Source organism: Anguilla anguilla, chromosome 14 (genome assembly GCF_013347855.1).
Source record: "Anguilla anguilla isolate fAngAng1 chromosome 14, fAngAng1.pri, whole genome shotgun sequence".
Classification (NCBI taxonomy): Eukaryota; Metazoa; Chordata; class Actinopteri; order Anguilliformes; family Anguillidae; genus Anguilla; species Anguilla anguilla.
This window is the reverse complement of record NC_049214.1, coordinates 35831394-35844294: the sequence shown is the minus strand read 5'-3', so window position 1 is coordinate 35844294 and position 12901 is coordinate 35831394. Positions and strand designations below refer to the sequence as shown.

General features: G+C 43.4%; 1 protein-coding gene across 2 annotated transcripts; it reads right to left on the bottom strand.

Moving 5' to 3' along the window:
• Positions 1-67: 67 nt before the first annotated feature.
• Positions 68-12801, bottom strand: helq (helicase, POLQ like). Of its 2 annotated transcripts, XM_035389727.1 has the most exons (18): positions 12130-12801; positions 10664-11309; positions 9955-10133; positions 8980-9180; positions 7854-7926; positions 7540-7637; positions 6827-6925; positions 6000-6145; positions 5052-5291; positions 4474-4615; positions 3689-3793; positions 3145-3358; positions 2647-2804; positions 2248-2346; positions 1398-1571; positions 1025-1138; positions 679-813; positions 68-276 (listed from the first exon to the last, which is right to left on the bottom strand). In XM_035389727.1, the coding sequence occupies exons 1-18, from the start codon at positions 12331-12333 to the stop codon at positions 193-195; spliced, it is 3111 nt and encodes a 1036-aa protein (XP_035245618.1). In that variant the 5' UTR covers positions 12334-12801; the 3' UTR covers positions 68-192. The 2 variants fall into 2 exon arrangements, with proteins under 2 accessions (XP_035245618.1, XP_035245619.1); XM_035389728.1 differs by lacking the exons at positions 8980-9180; positions 9955-10133; positions 10664-11309; positions 12130-12801 and having other exon boundaries at positions 7861-7926.
• Between the last annotated feature and the right edge of the window lie 100 nt (positions 12802-12901).

The window sequence follows — 12901 nt, the reverse complement described above, 5'->3', positions numbered from 1 at the left end:
TAATGTTGTCCATCATATTGGGTTTCCTCAGGATAGCACTTGCAAGAAAATGAAAACACACAATGCATTAGTAGGTGTCCAAATATTTTATTTGTTTTACAGTGCTTCTCCTCCGAGAGAGCCATTTCATATACATAAAAACCAAAAAGCCTGAAATATAAAATTTCTAATAAATATACTGCACAGCAGTCATTATAATGAAGGGAGATCTGAAGGAAGAGTCAGCAATTCATTCGCCTCTTCCTGTAGAGCTTCAGCCTTTTCAGTCAGCAGCATCTGAAACATACAAACTGGAATTCAGAACCCAGTCACAAGGTACGAAAACAGACTTGTTTTCAATCAACATTTGTCCTTAACCTTGACTTACAAGTAAATGGTAGCTGGTTTTCATAAATGTGGTACTGCTGGTTTTCGGTCTTCCCCTCTAATCAGGGACCTACTTACATCTGGGACACCAGGTCAGTGGGATTTCTAAGTAGCATTATTTAAACAAATAACTATCAGCTAAGAAAGAAAACCAGCAGAACTACTAGACCAGAGCACCAGTCCTATAGTCCACATGCCTAACATGTACACTTGTCAGGGGTGTCAAAATTTTGCCCAAATGAAAATCAGTCGCAGTTTTACAGATGGAAGCTCTACCAACAGGTACAGGAGACCTGCCCAAGACTTACTCACTTTTGCAGACGCCACAATCTGATTGGCCTGTCTTGTGGAGAGGTTCTGCATATTCCGGACAAGCACGTGGGGGTCAGCATTGGCCAAATGGGCCAGAGTTTTGAAACCAGAGTTGTACAGTTGCTTGGCTCTAATCTGTGAAAGAGACGAGATGGCACCCATGAGATTCCAGGGGAACTCTGCCCAAAAAACATATCACATCAAAGTACGTTCTGCACTGCCCTCAGAATAATTTTGGTGGCCTGTGTCTGAACCATCCCCATCTGCAAAGACTGTTTGTAGCGATTGTTCTGTTCGTTGTCACTGTGAGCTGAAGCACAGCTGTGCTGATTGGAAGACTGCATACCTCCAGGACTCCAGCGACCTCCATCAGGGGAATGAGCTCCGGCTGCACGCAGTAGGTGAGACGACGGGTCAACTCCGTTAGGAGCGCCTTGTAAGCCCAGAACTCCTCCAGCTCCTGATTGGAAGAGAGAGAGATGCAGTGACTTTTTAAAACCAAAAAAGACAAGTGCATCACCAATGACACGTAAGCATAGCCTACTTCCTGGTTCTGGACAAAGGAAATAAAAAAAAAAATTAGGAATAAGATTGTTGTGGTGTCACCTTATTAGTAGAAAACAGAGAGGAGAGGGCTCAAAACAGACAGAACAAACAGAACAGCAAGGTGATTGGTGGACACCTTCCCGCTTTAGGGGGGAGGGGATAGAAGGGCACACCTCTGTAAAGTGCAGGACGCAGGAGCTGAATGCAGAGGCGGAGCTAAGAAGGTTCTGAATGAAGCCCCTGGGTAGCTGGAATCTGTCAGCCACACTCCACAGGTCTGTCTCCTTAAGCAGGGAGAACAGAACCATGGCCAGGTAAAGCCTGTTCACTGCCACTGTGTCCACTGCCTGAGAGAGAGAGAGAGAGAGAGAGAGATCAGCTTTGAACATGAGTAAAAGATTCTTAAGACTCTTCTTCCTTGACGTGAAGTACTGATGAAAAATGTGTTCTTTTTTTCTTGTTTTCTTTTGCACACATTTGTGCCGGCATTATGTGAGCTGGAATAAATCAGTGCCTTTATGGGTCAGACGGATGCATTTTTTTTGCACTGTGCAGTTAGTACAGTCTTCTTTTCTGCTCATCACCATACCATGATAACAGACATCTGGTGGCGTTACAGGCTTTGAAAACATGCAGGCGTTTGTTCTTGCCCGTTCGTTAACTGCGCTCCAAATCTCCTCGTACTTCAGGTTTGATTGTTAGGTTGAGGTTACCCAGTGAGTCTCCATATTGCCTTTATTATTTACCCATTGAAAGCCATGTCAGTAAATTAAGTAGGAACATCAGTGAATAATTTCATGTTGTCAAGAGTCTGAAGCACTGCATTTAGCTGAAACACAGACACCTGCTTCAAATCTACCACAGTAATCCTCAGATGGATAATATTTTTTTCCCTGAGTGAAAACACGATTGTAAAGCAAAGTGCTGTGAGTGTTAATACTCTCATAAGCTAAAGTACTTTGTCCTGGGGTGCATTCATTCATGAGAACAACAGCTGTGTGAAGGCCGGCGTCGTGTCCACACCTTTTTCACACTTTGACCAGCTGCCTTCCGAGCCACGAAGCTCTCGGGCACGCCTACAGCGGCAGACATCTTCTGCTCTGCGGCAGACAGTATGGAGAACTGGAACGGAAACACGATCATTACATATAATCTTTTTTCTTTACCTCACAGACAGGGTGGGGCACAAGTCGTTTGCAGTACAATGAAGTAGGGTGTGGGGAACCACTGCCTCAGAGAAAAACAATGACAACCATGTAAGTCTACTGAAGCGTATGTTTTAAGTGAAAAATGATTCTTCCAGTTATGACTTAAAAGTATGAAGCCATTTGATTCTTGTACTTTATTTTTACAGTGGCATACTTTGAAAGCCTTGGAGTTGGTTGGAAAAGAGAGGTTGTTCTAGGAGTGCTGCTGGCTCACCTGCCTGAAGTAAATCATCCAGTCAGGTTTGCACTGAGAGACCATGTCATACGGTGTTACCAGGTAGACTAGGTGAAGAAAACTGTCCAGCATCAGACACTCCAGGCCTTTTGATAAGTCTTTGTACAACAGGTCACTGTAGGTCAAATCAATCGAGCCTGCAGGTATATAAAACATGCAAATCTGAAATAGCAAGCAACCCAGACAAGAACTCTCTACATTCTTGTACCGAGCTATGTGAACAAAGTAAGCGTTTACTTACTCAGCCTTGCACCAAAACATTGCTAGTCATTAAGTTTGAGTGCATTACACCGCCCTCAAAATAAAAAAAATTAAAAAAGGTTCCGCACAGTGAGGCCATACAGTGAACCATGAAACATAGAAATGCATGCATCTGCAGAACACGTTCACTGCTACAGGACCCACTTCCCATCAGTGAATCACTTCACTGACCCCAGGAGATAAAGGAGTAGCCCTCTGTCCAGGTAGGCATGTCACCTTTGTAAGTGGCTCTTCCCAGCTTGGTGATGCTTAGAGCAGTGCCCTTTCCTGGATCAGGAGACGACGCGGAAACCAACCCCTTCTCAATGAGGAAACGCAGAGAATCCTGGGTAATGTCCGAGAGACTCTTCTCCAGGACGACGTGGGCCTGCTGCACCCCGAGCAGAGTGGCGGACATGAACTGCTCTACTTCGTCCGCCGTCTTCGTTATCTGGAGAGAAGAGGCCAAAAAGCAGACGGACAAAATTAGTCTCCCTTAAACCTTAAAAATGAAACCATTTAAAAACAAATTAATCTGTATGGTTCATGTGAGGATTTACATGTGGGTTTATTAAGAATTTAAGAATTGTGAATTGTGAAGTTGGCAGGGCATTGAGGGGTTTGTGATGTAAAGTAAGAAAATACACTTCAGGTAACACCACAACAGCAATAGTCAAGCAATTTTGACAGGCCTGATATATATTCACACAACACTGTGAAACGCGGCCTGCAGTTTGTCTTCAGCCTGTGTGTGCTGCGGGTCTCCTGGCTGTGGACTCACGCTCAGGCCGATGAGTGACAGGATCAGGCTCTGAATGCCCTTGCCGTCGTTGTGCATGAGGTTGCTGTAACACTTCTCCATTGGTGCGGATACCAGCTTTTGTGCCTGAAAACACAGGTGATTAAGACAGCGCTGCTGAACAGCCATTCCGACCTGTCTCTTTGTGCCATATCCACATATATTATATACATATTATAATCCACATTTCCACAGTCAGGCCCAACCAGGTCGAGTTGAATGCTCAGGTGAGTGTGCACCTAAAGCCTCAGGCTAAAGGTCACTCCAGGCACTGCTGGTCAGGCTGCTTAATGACCACCAGGCCTCCGAGGTGCCAGCATCACTGTAAATCCCTCCCACACAATGCCTCCCACTGTTAACATCATGCTACTACTGAAAGATAGCCACTAACTTCTCCTTTACTGCATCAGACTACCAGTGATGACCTTGGCCTGAACTGGCTGTGGAAATGTGGATATGGGTACATGTATGACAAATATAACAGAATACCACAAAGGCAATAAAAATATAATGAATGAAATCTCATGAAAATGGATTGTTTACATTTTGGATTGTTTACATTTTGCAGACACTCTTATCCAGACTAACTTATAAAAAGGCAGGTATATAAAGGTCTAGGTAAAGAGCAGACAGTGGTGTTTTGCACAAGCCACATGGGAGAGATGCAGTGCTTAAACTGGCAAATGGATTAGAAGACGTGGTGTTATCATAGCATCGGCAGGGCCAGCGAGCCCTTCACACACAGAGACCTCATGCTGGTTCTTTACCATGAGCTTGTCCTTCTCCTGTAGAATCAGGATGCTCTCCCCTGATGTGTCGATGCCCGCTCGCCCCGCCCGACCCACCATCTGCTTATACTGGCTCCTCTTCAGGAAGTCTGTGGCCACGTAGGGAGACCGCAGGATCACCCTGACGATGCCACACAGACAGCACTTAGAGCAAAGCCAATCAACCAAGCAAATCAACCCATAAAGAGCCTTTGCACTTTGGCAGCTGCTGGCAGGAGCAAATGTTCAGCAAATAATGAAAAGTCAACTATATTCCTCGGTTAAGATTATTCTGGGGATACACAAATATCCTGAGATTCTTTATGTGATGAGCCCCAATTAGTCTTTAATAATAAGAATTTTTATTTTTATTTATGTAAAAAAAATTTTTGTATGTAAATAATTTGTATGTAAATTTGCTTTCTTATTTTTATTTTCTTTCTTCAGCAGCAATAGCCTGGTGCAGCAATAGCCAGAATTCTTGGCAATTAATATGATCAAAAATTGTGGATAAAACAGGGACCGGGCTGGGTGGGGTGTGGGTGGGTAGTAGGGGGGGGTGGGGCCCAGGGACCCACCGGCGGGCGGGCAGGTTGATCCCGGCCGCCAGCGTGGAGGTGCAGGTGAGGAGGCAGAGCGTGCCCGCCATGTAGGCCTCCTCCACCAGCCGCCGCTCGTCCCCCGTCAGGCCGCTGTGGTGGTAGGCCAGGCCGTACGGGACGGTCTTCTGCAGGACGGGGCACAGGGACCCGTTCCCACTGGCCCTCAGCTCCCCCAGCAGAGCCGCCTTCTCCCCCTCTCTGTGCTGCACGTACTCCCTGAGCGGGGAGAACAGGAAGAGGAGTCTAAGAGCCTATTTTGTAAGCAAAGTCATAGGCTGGCTATAAAATCACTGTTTGTACAGTACACACGGTTATGCACTCCCTCTACCTTTCCATTGCTCAGTGCAGGTGTTCAACTTGGGGGAAACTGTAAAATGTTCTGTATGTGACTTCAGAAATATACTGAAAAAAACTGATTTGTCACCATTAAATAATATTCAACAATTCCAAACACCCCTGTTTGCTTAATTGATAAGAAGAGGAAGAGTCATATCCCAAAAGACCATATTCATGCCATACGGGTCACACCATTTGTTCTGTGGGGAACATGGAACATACCAAACTCATATTTTGGGTGGAGTTTCTTTTTCAGTTAACGGGAGGAGTTTAAAGCAGAGGGGAATGTGTATGTCACAACCGTTTAAAGCAAGGGGAAGTGTGTGTGGCGAAAGAGCTTCAAGCAGTGGGGAAATTGTGCGGTAAAATTGTAGAAACCATTGGAGAATGTGTGCTAAAAGATGTGAAAGCAGTGGAGAGTGTGTATTGTAAAATGGTTCAAAGCAGTGGGGAGTGTGTAAAGTCAGTAAAGCATCTTTGTGACAGTTCTCTGTAAAAAGTGCTACAGAAATACATAAATTAAAATTAAATTGAAACTGTGGTAAAGCGGTAAGCAGTGGTAAAAAGCAGTCGGGAATGCACACATACTTTTTCAGGTACTTGCAGATCATCAGTGCCACGTTCTCACAGTTCTTCTTGGTGGGACAGAAGACCAAACAGGAGTGTGCCGGGATCACCTCTGTCACCAGGGCGATGATGTGATCCGGGTCCATCTTCTGCATGGTGCTGGAGTACTGCAGGAACACAGCATCACACGAGGAGCATGAGGAGGGTCCAAACTCACAATCACATCTCCTGGACCCACCGGCAGGGCATGGGAGGGGTTCAGGTGGGTCACAGGATACACATGACAAAATAACTTGTATACAAGTTATACATATACATACAAGGGGAGACATAGCTCAGGAGGTAAGACCGATTGTCTGGCAGTCGGAGGGTTGCCGGTTCAAACCCCGCCCTGGGCATGTCGAAGTGTCCTTGAGCAAGACACCTAACCCCTAACTGCTCTGGCGAATGAGAGGCATCAATTGTAAAGCGCTTTGGATAAAAGCGCTATATAAATGCAGTCCATTTACCATTTACATATATGTATATATACATATATGTATAATCAACATTGACACCATTCAAAATAAATGTGTGGCTGTAGTTGGCACTAGCATGGTGCAGTCTGGTTATCTAACCATGCAGCCCACCCACACACAGGAACAGTGCATTATCAAGATAAGCCAAGCAGCTGTTTTTGCATAGGGTAAAATGTTTCTGGTCCATATTTGGCATCAGGCAACATTTTAATAAGGGGAGGGTCACTCATCCATTCATCCATGCATCTGGAACTTGAAATGGGTTCATGAAATAGATTCCCATTACCATTGCAAGCGATAAACGTGGATAGTCTCTAAATGCCTGTTCACCTTGAAGTTTAAAGGTCGCAATAGTCTGAAGCACTGTTCTTCCTTCGGGTCAATCTCATAGATGGAATCCCTCAACTTCACATACTCTTTCAGTTGGACCTGGACATAAGAAAGAAACGACTAAAGCAACAGTGTTAGATAACTCCCAACCTACCCAAAAACAAAAGGTTATCAGACATGTGTCTCAGGCCCTCATAAGCACTGGGGAAATCCAATACCTGCTTAAATTGCTGGTGTCACCAGATTCAGTGCAATAACCCAAGGAGCATCAGCTGAATATGAAATTTTAAGTGTGTACCCAAAAAGGTTGCCATCTTACACTGAAAATGGCCTATGGATATGTGCTTTGTGATTAATATTACTAAAACAATTCAAAAAGCAAACCACTTTTATTTTCAGTTCAAGTGAAGTTCAGGATCACAAATGAATCGCCACATTCTCTGTTTTTCTTCTGCTTAATGTTATTTGCATGTAGACAGTCAGTGAAATTTGTGAAAATTGTGAAACCTTGGTTGTAGAAAGTAGGAATTCTGAAAACTAAAGGTTTCTGATCTCAAGTGAGAAGAGCCTGTGTGGATGTAGGGCTCCTGTTCAACCCCAGTACACCAAAACTTCATTTAACCAATTCAGCAAACAAATTAATCATTTTCCTCAATCAAACCCATGCGTTTGGAGTGGAGTTACGCGTTTTAATGCAAAAAAAAATTCCATACGGGTCTGAACTCATTGGTGTAATCGTCTGCTTTCAGGAATTCCTTCAGGTCCTCGACATTGCTGAGAGTGGCACTCATTCCAATAATCTGTGTGTCTTCTGTCAAAACAATAATAATAATCAAAAATTTGAATTAAAATTTAACTCATGAATTCCACAAAACACAAAAAAAAGATCTTAAATGACACAGAAACCACAGAACTCAAGATGAACTGAAATTGTATGAGCCATTCTAAACAGCAACAGAAAACACTGCACAGTGCCGCAGTTGAATGACTTGCAACATCATTTTAACTCCCATGGAGTGAAACTTACTGCTTACGTATAGAACTTTTGCCAGAGCCATTTCCAGGACTGCCCCTCTGCTCCCCTCACCCAGCATATGCAGCTGAAAAAACAGCAATGTCCAACAATCCCTTAAATAAGACCACTGTCCTGTATGCATTTCCTAAGTCTCAGCAAATCTCCAAATAGATAACATCGTAAGCAGTAAGTCAAGCTTTGGCCTGTCATAAAACTGTACAAAATTCACCAGCATGACCACTGACCAGGAAAAATCTGACATCACATATCACTCCAATTTTAACATCTCGACATTGGTTGCCAGCACAGTTCAGAATTGATTTTAAAGTTTACCTGCAAAGCATCACCTGGGCTGGGAACAAAGTATTAGTGTAATGCCTTATGTCTCAGCTCCTAGACTCTGGAACAGCTTTCCTCTAAACACTAGAACTGCTGGGTCAGTGTCATAACTTAAATCTATTGAGGTTCAATTACATAATTTTGTCATCATTGAACCTCATTTTTCTAAGCTTGCTTTCTATTCAAGGTTTAAACAGTTCACTTTTCCTGTTTTTGGTTTTATCGTTTTTGTTTTCAGTGTTAAAGTTGCCCAATTCTGTGTCTTGTAAATTTTTATTTGTTCACCTTCCATCTGATATTGTAGTAGTAGTAGTATCTTAAATACAAGGTCATTATACAAAGGCATCCTCGTAGTTTACTGCTTTTGTTAGTTTTTTCTTGAGTGCAAAGAAAAAGGGGAGGAAACTATGACTTGATTGACCAGGTTCACCCAGAGCCTGTGATTCAGACCCACTGTACAACTGCCAGGCAGGCACAAGACACTGAATACTCAACAGGTCTTATCCAGGAGTGCAAACCAAATATCCTCGTACCCACTGCAACTACACAGATATGGTACCAGAAACCCAGTCTTAGGCAAGCCTGTTCTGCTTCGGCGTTTTACTGTAATCATGGGTGCGATTTTTTCAGAATCAATCCGGAAATACTGGTTTTCAGGACCTAAATGTCAACCAGAGGCAGAGGACTTGGGTATGTCAAGAGCTCTGACACTCTGATAGCAGGAGAGAATGTTCAGCAGAATGTTCTGGAATACATTTTGTCCTCTGGACTTTTTTAATTTTTTAATTTTTTTTTTTACCTCGTCTACCACCAGCAGGCCGATGGTGTCCAGCCGGCCAGTTTCCACCAGGGAGTTGACCAGGCTGTGGCCCTTTTCGATTGTGGCGATGTACAAGGACTTTTTACTCATCCTCTTGACGGGGGGAAACCTGCCCTTGCTGCCGGCGTATTCTTCCACCAGGAAGCCCAGTTCCAGGCCAAAGGCAGCCAGGCCTCGCACCTGCAGAAGGATACGCTTTAATCAAGGCCTTATACCTATGGAAGAATATGCTTTAACCAGGGCCTTATACCTATGGAAGAATATGCCTTAACCAGGGTTATACCTATGGAAGAATATGCTTTAACCAGGGCCTTATACCTATGAAAGGCTGTGTGTTAACCAGGGCCTTATACCTATGAAAGGCTGTGTGTTAACCAGGGCCTCATACTTGGAGAACGATCCACATGAACCAGAGCCTTTTTACAGCACTTTGTTATCCTGCCTTCTCCTGTAGATAAGCTTCTGTTTAAAGTGATAGTTCACTCACATATTACATTCAGGTATGTGTCCACTTACCCAGAGTGCTATATCGATCCGTATAGTTTTGCTGATATTTGACAAGTTTTCTAGATATCCGCTGCAGCTCAACCTGATACAATGGACCTTAATAGGCCCGTAGCTATTGTAGCCTCAAAGCACCAAAAATTAACATCTGAAAAACTCAACAATGTCACTTTCCAAATATTATCTCATGGTTACTCACAAACATCCACAGAGCTTAAGTTGTGCACGGTTTCATCGAGAACTACTTTCCACAAACTATACCGACTGTTAATCTCCACGCGAAGTCTCAACCAAAGCACTCCTGTTTTCTGGGGCGCAGCGTCAACGCTGTTAAAACTGCAGCAGATATGTAGAAAACTATCTGGATGGACAGCACTCTGGGTAAGTGGAAACACACCTTAATCTCATTTTTGTGTGAACTGCCCCTTTAACTGCACTGTGTTATCCTACCTTCTCCTGCACCAGGGAGATGTATGGAAGGATCAGGAGCGCGTTTTTATGCCTGCACAGCAGCTCTCTGAGAATCAGGATTTCCGCCACCAGGGTCTTCCCCCCACTTGTGGGCAGGGAGTAGATCAGGTTCCTCCTCTGCTGCACCGAGTCCAGCGTCAGGCACGTCTTCTGCCACTCTGGAAGAAAGGGCGTAAGCTAGCCTCACATGCCAGGCCTACAAGGCCTCTGCTGCACACCTGGTGAAAGCACTGCAGTTCAGAGAGATAAAACCAGATCCTCTCATACCAATTTAAAAAAAAATGTGAAGCAATAATATAAACTTTCCAATTAGTGTAAGACACTACATATTGCAACATTTGAACACAGTGAAAGTTCACAGATTGGTAAATGAGATCCTGGATAGAGTATAATTCATACCATTCACATATTTAAATTTCAGACTTTTACTTTGCTAACACTTTTACACTTTGATTTAAAAAAGCCCACACCAAAATAGATAATTTTGTTCCAGTTTTCCCAAGATGTGCAATTAAAGTACCAGATGGTGCTGTAATTAATGATATTGTACCAGTGTAACATAATTAAAGATATTGTACAGGGTGTGGTACACTTAAAGATACTGTACCAAGGTGTTGTGTAAAGATATAGTACCAGACTGTGGTGTAATTCAAGACAATGTGCCACAGTGTGGTGGACAGCTGTTTACCATACAGGTCCTGGATTCCTCGCAGCCTTGAAATGAGGTCCTTTACTTTGGTAGGGAGGCCAAAGAAGGGACCAAGATCAGTCTCACTGGATATGAACTCCATGGCATGTGTGGCAACACTGATCTCCTTGGTAACCACAGCCTCTTTCTGAACCGTGGTCCTAGACACGAGGGCTGAGGATGTGGTTGCATTCCCAGCCATGGCTCTCTTCAGCTGCTCCGTCATGCTCCTCCTTGGCTTCTTCCTCTCCGGGGTGACGCATCTCTCTCTGATTTTCACTTCAGGTGTGGAGGCAGCACACCTCTGGTCCAGTCCAGCTTTTTTCACAACCTCCTGCTGAAATGCAAGCTGGGAGCTTGGAAGTTCTGCAAATGACTGGTCCCTTAAACTCGAGACAAAGGTAGAATCTCTTAGATCTTCATTACATTGCTCTTTTGCTGTCTTTAGTGCAGTGAAGTCTGCCTCAGGGCGCTCAAGTTGCTGTTTGACATCTGTGTGCTCTTCAAAGGAAGGGTCTCTCTCACTCCTACAGTCTGAGCAGGGCCCCTCCAGGTTCAGCTCCATGTCATCCATCTTAGCCAGGAAGGAGGTATCACCAGCAATGCTGTCATAGTCGCCGAATAAATCTTCATTGTCACTACAGTACTGAAGGGGGCGACAAAGAGCATGAAACATCAGCAAGTCATCGTGTCATCATGCCGTATGTATGTTTTATGTAAAATACAAACTATGTCAGGGATTGAATTGATGACTGGCAAGAGATTCAATTCACCTGGCATCCCAGGTCTAAATCAATCCCTGACTGGGGGGAAATAATTACCCATGGTTCTCCTGCCCTTGAGGGTCAGATTTGAATATCCAAGGCCAACATAATGCCAATTGATATGTCAAAGAACTGCCTCACAAGCCCAGTCATTTTTGTTCCAGCCATTTTTGTTCACAGCCAAACTCTTGATCAGTTAAGTTTGTTGAAATTGTAAATGTGCATTAAAGTTCTAGAGTCTTCCCTTAAACTTATCAAAATAATGCAGGTTTGGCTTGTCTCCATTTGTCCCATAACATTTCGCCGAAACGCTTTAGTGTCAGTGAGCAAGTGTCCACACTTCCTTTAATTAGAACTTTGCTAATTTCACCTTTTACTTAATTTATTAAAAAAGCATTTACCATGCAGTAACAGAGAACAGAATTAGAGAAGCATTAGTTTATCTGACGTAAGCTAAAGGTCCTGGGATGTATAAATATGGGATATTTATTCTTCACGTCATGTAATACCGCATTCGTCCATAACGTGGCTTAAAAATGAAATCGTTCCTCAACAGATACTATGTGTTTAGTCAAGAACAGTTCACTATTCAATATCTTTAATTGTGGTTTGACCACCAATATGCACATGGTGCCCACGGCCGAGTTTGAGAGCCGTTTTAGACTGATGGGATATTGTGAATTGGATTTGAAAACAGCTTACCTCAGTGAACTTAAGTCCAGTTGTAGCTATAGGTCTGTCTTTCGCCTCTGTACCATCCTGGCGATGCAGACCAGCGCATTGCTCCTCATTTGAGGTTGCCCTCTTCATAGCTGGAGTGAGAGGATTTCTCGGGGAATCCCTTGATCTTTTACGTGAAGAAACGCGTTTTATTTTGATTTCGCGATGCACAGCAATGTCATTCATTCTTCTATCCAAGATGTGTTGATGATATTATAACGTTATGATATCACCATCTTCCTGGTTTTTTAACTATATCGTGCACAATTAAAAATGTATCATATATCCACACACAGTTCCATTACGTGCTTCGACTGTTGACTTTGGTAGCTGAATAATAAAAAACATTACGCTAACTATTGTACAGCATTTTCCACATTACAAAATCTACTGGATGGTCCATTAGACTGAAAGTCAATTTCGTTTTTAAATTTCCCCTGCTACCAAGCCATAAAGCGACCATAGCATCACATTCACGCTCATACTAACGTTAGCCCCCTTGCTAGAAAGCTAAATTAAAACGCTATTCGTGCGCGTTTTAATACAAAATTCCATTTGTAAACAAAACAATAACTTCCACGTTTATCCCGGAAAAAACTACTCATCTAATACTGTTAGCGGTTGGTGTGCAGCAAAGTTATTTAAACCTAAGGATCCAATCAGGAACGAGGTCATACTGTCACTTTAAATGCCGTACGGGCGGAAAAAGTATGTTAACAAGCATTCATGCCTTCAGACTAATTTTAGTTGACAT